The following is a 4,162-nucleotide window of genomic DNA, read 5'->3' on the forward strand; positions in this document are numbered from 1 at the left end:
TAATTTCAAAAAGAATGATAATCTAATAAGAATTTTTCAAGCACAGAGAAAGAAAGAAGGGGAAGGAATTACCTCTTCGGCACAACTAACTTAAGCAAAAGAAGCACCCAAAAAAAGAAATCCGGTAAGATAGGAAAGGTTGTATCTGCCGAAAGTCCAATAGTAAATTTGAAGTTTTTCCATCAACAAATAGGTAGGAAATGCCCAAAGATGAAAAGACCGATTAGGAGCTTGTGTGTGATTCTAACTCAGAGAGTAACAATAGGAAAGAGTTTAATGGTGATGCATCGCCAGATTCACGGACAAACTTGAATATGCCGCTTGACTTTGAAATGAAAACATATCTGCAGGCTGACAATTCTCATGCAGCATGACATGTTAAGACCTGTTACTGAGAATAACGTATGACAGGAATGTGGAAGTAGTTTTATCTATCAAGCCTGGCAATCAAAATGTTAAATACGTACCAAAGCAGAAACTAAATAGAAATTCCAGGTACTGTCAATGTTCTTTGCTGGCTAGCTTGCTTCCCACTGAGTTTTGAGATGTGATGTCGATATTCTCATCAACATTTATCTTTGGGTTACAAATGGACAGTGATGAGGTGAAAATCCAACTAAATTACTTGTCCATTATGTAGGAGATGCGTGTGTGTATCAACAATTAGTTCATGTAAACACGAAACATGTAATCTTATATAGAGAGCACCAATTACAGCAAAGTGCCAAAGTTGCCACAACTCCTTACCACTCTAGTATCAGCGAGCCATTTGATGAAACTTTGTATAGCTAGTAGATATATGATCATTTTTTACAGTAAGTATCTATTGTCAGAGTATAATAATTGTATCCCTTTACATTTATTCAGTCGTCCACTTGGTTGTCACTTTTATTAAGTAATGTGCTAGAGGATCAGTTGTCAGAACAACTCAATTTCCTGTTGAAGTTACTTGGTTTCCTCTCAAGTGGGCCAAAGATGGAATCTAAACAGACTTGGATTGAGCAATTGCAGCAGCAATGAATGATTTCAGCCAACGGGAGAGGTTGATCAAGAAAGGTGTGTAGACAAAATAGCAAGTGATTGTCCAAGTGACTAACCCCTGCAAACAGTTAAAAGGTCCGATTATATAAGATTTGAAAATAGCTAGCTTCCAGTTTTAAGGTGTCAGGAGGAATGTGAAATAGGTGTAAGGATTTGCTTGCTGATGCCACTTCAGTTACCTGTCCAAAGATCTGGACGTTTGCTTGAGGATAATACCACAAATTAAACCATCTGAAAATTATCCTCAAGTCAGTGCTCCAAAAAATATTTGGTACACACAGAGAAATAATAGTTCAATGTAAAAGCAGCGACAGCAATAAAGAGATTTCATACTCCATTGCAGGGATCTCAGCCAGTGGGCAGGCAAGACCTACAAAACAGGCTAATGCAAACCCCAGTCTTGTTCTATCCAGCAAAAACCATATGAGTTCCGCTCCTGCAAACAAGACATAGGCTTCAACGTTGTCTGGCACTCCGGCCTTGTACATTTCAGAGCTCAACTCAGTGAAAATCACCACTGCACTGAGTAACATTGGAAACATTTAGTATTAAAATAGAAAGTTACATACTCCTAGACTGGCAAAATGGTTAAAAAAACAATTATCCATCCAACCCAACCCAATTTCTAATGGGCTGGATAACTAACCATTTAGAACTGGGTCGAATATGGATATTGATAATCCATATTATCCATTAAATGGATATCCATTGGATAAAATATGGATAATACAGTTTTACCCTTTAAAGGTTTCAAACACATTCGGAATTCTCTCGCTACTGAGTTCCACCACTTTAATAGAAAGCCCTAATGCCCAATTCCTTAAATCTCTCCCCTTCTTCCCCAATGAAGCATTACTTCCGACAAACTCTCTTCTCTCTCTTTCTTATTTGCTTTAACTGTAGAATTACCACCTGAGTTCTATTCCTTTTCAAGTGGTTCCACTCCCTGGTTAAGTTACTAATATCTGAACATAGTTGTTTGTTTTGCCGCCTGAGCCTCTAGATATATACCCCCTCCTATTTCTGCGATTACTTTAAGCAAATTTATAAGGATAGTTTAATTCTTTAGGTTCATTTCTAGCTTGCAGTATATATCCAGATGTATGAGCAAACTGATTATCTACTGTATTTAGATGTATGAGTAAACTGATTAGTTGATTAGAGTTGTAGTTTGTGAGAGAGTCTCATGAACATTGGTTCTTGATGTGGGTTTATTTGGTGCTGTTACATTTTGATGTTTGTTTCGAAATTGAGTTTCCAAGTTCCGGTGTAAAGAGATCTACGAGGTTGGACACTCTGATTATTTATTTATATTGAATATTGATGCATGACGTTTATGTACTTTTATCTCCTAAATGATGGGTATCTGTTGTCTCGAGTTGCTTTAATCGATTACATTTTAGACTTGATCACTGTTGACACTTGTTATTCAGATTTCTAGAGTTGGCTATGGCACAAAAATTGGGCAAGTTGTCTGGGTATTCAACTAACACTATGGATAATATGGCTCAGTGACCATATCAAATACGGGCGGGTCAGATATTTTATTCATTTTTACCTAACTTGTTCTCGACCTGTCAATATCCGGCCCGATCCGAGGGTTTGCCACCCCCTACTCGTAGTACATAAAGAATATGCTTCACATGAATTCTATTAATGCGAGCTTAAGATCATTACATGACACGAGGGAGGCAACAGTTCTGATCTCTAGGCTACCCTCTGGAGGCTGCTGAGAGGAGACGTGGTCAAGCAGCAGTTGCAGCAGACCCACAGAGCAGTAAAACAAGCCAAGCAAAGGCGGAACCTGATCTTACACAAGTTCCCCAAATTAATTAAGACCAGAAAAACGTACTTCTATGGAATTGAAGGCAGCTTACCCATATATTTGTGTGAAGAGAAGCCACATCAATAGCTCCATTTTGGTACACCACTAGATTGACTCCGGAGTGTATTCCATCAATAAGGGGACCCAAGAAGAAGCCTGTCCCGAAGAGCGAGAGTGCCACTAATGACCAATTGAGATGACTCGGGGCTGTACTTGCACTATTCCTACTATCTACTTCACTCTGCTTTCTGGCGCCGCAGCGTTTTAGTCGCGTTTGCACTGGCTTCTTCAAGGTGGGAAGGGGACAGGGACGGGGGATGGGACTGGAACTAGGTTTGCGTCTGTAACTGTAATAGGAAGAGTACCTGAGAAAACAAGGGGGAGAGCCAAAAGCCAGAGAAATCAGCATTTTTGGAACACTTAATTGTTCATACGAATATGATGATTTTCTTGTTTTCTTTCGACCTGGCCTGTCTTTATCTGTGGGAAAATAACACTTTAAATCCGCTTTAAGACGGTAGCTCTTTTCTACCTGATCCAGAGTCTGCGGACGATATATTTTCTCCACTGCCCCTCGCCAGTCTTCAATTGCCACCGTCCAACCTTACAACTAGGTCATGGTCTCTGTTAGCCTTTCATGTTATCATATGTTTGGGCGAAAGTTTTTGAAAACTGCTTTTAACTATATTTTTCTTAAAAGTGCTTCTAAAAAAAATATTTTTGAAAAAAAAGTTACTTTTTTCTGCTTCTCAAAAAATTACTTCTGCTTCTCCTCAAAAGCGCTTTTTTTCCTTCCAACAGGCAGGCTATTACTCCGCTTTACTATTCATTTATCAAATCTACATCTTAATTTTCGCTCTAAGTATGCTGTTAAACACGGGGTTTAAAATGTTGGTTTACCGAAGAAATTAGTATTTTTTTGTTCCTAAAGAATTCCTTTATTTCAATTCTAATTCTTGTAATATTATTAGACCGAATAAATTTGACTTTCAAATAAACGGATTAGGTGGTTTTTGGTACAATCATTAACGGCATCCGAAGATGAATACCGGCAGTTTAATCTAAGGAGGACAATTCCACCAACTGATCATATTGAGTTTTACCAAATCTTCGGTGGGATCATATTGTAATCCGAATTTTGGTTCATTTGAACCCGGTGGTTTTTCATGTAACAATTCAAAGGCAAATCTTTAGAAGTTCATGAAAACTTGGTACGATATAATTTACCTATTGAGTCGTATAAGTGCACCCAAATAACATGAACCATTACTTAATGAAAATAGGCTGAATTAGCCG

The 4,162-nt window shown here is 38.3% G+C and overlaps 1 protein-coding gene across 2 annotated transcripts; it reads right to left on the minus strand.

Moving 5' to 3' along the window:
• Positions 1 to 673: 673 nt before the first annotated feature.
• Positions 674 to 3,781, minus strand: LOC104117949 (uncharacterized). Of its 2 annotated transcripts, XM_009629100.4 has the most exons (5): positions 2,919 to 3,774; positions 2,719 to 2,845; positions 1,375 to 1,558; positions 1,221 to 1,272; positions 674 to 1,099 (listed from the first exon to the last, which is right to left on the minus strand). In XM_009629100.4, the coding sequence occupies exons 1-5, from the start codon at positions 3,273 to 3,275 to the stop codon at positions 983 to 985; spliced, it is 837 nt and encodes a 278-aa protein (XP_009627395.1). In that variant the 5' UTR covers positions 3,276 to 3,774; the 3' UTR covers positions 674 to 982. The 2 variants fall into 2 exon arrangements, with proteins under 2 accessions (XP_009627395.1, XP_070034153.1); XM_070178052.1 differs by lacking the exon at positions 2,719 to 2,845 and having other exon boundaries at positions 1,375 to 1,563; positions 2,919 to 3,781.
• Positions 3,782 to 4,162: the final 381 nt, after the last annotated feature.

This window comes from Nicotiana tomentosiformis, chromosome 6 (assembly GCF_000390325.3).
Source record: "Nicotiana tomentosiformis chromosome 6, ASM39032v3, whole genome shotgun sequence".
Taxonomy (NCBI): domain Eukaryota; kingdom Viridiplantae; phylum Streptophyta; class Magnoliopsida; order Solanales; family Solanaceae; genus Nicotiana; species Nicotiana tomentosiformis.

What these genes read in the sequence shown, in the direction of transcription:
- LOC104117949 (XM_009629100.4), bottom strand. Translation starts at nt 3,275, where the DNA reads ATGCTGATTTCTCTGGCTTTTGGCTCTCCCCCTTGTTTTCTCAGGTAC. An exon ending in TGTTGCCTCCCTCGTGTCAT is followed by an intron (nt 1,559 to 2,718) that starts GTAATGATCTTA and finishes TACTCAGTGCAG; the next exon opens with TGGTGATTTTCACTGAGTTG. An exon ending in ACGTCCAGATCTTTGGACAG is followed by an intron (nt 1,100 to 1,220) that starts GTAACTGAAGTG and finishes AACTGTTTGCAG; the next exon opens with GGGTTAGTCACTTGGACAAT.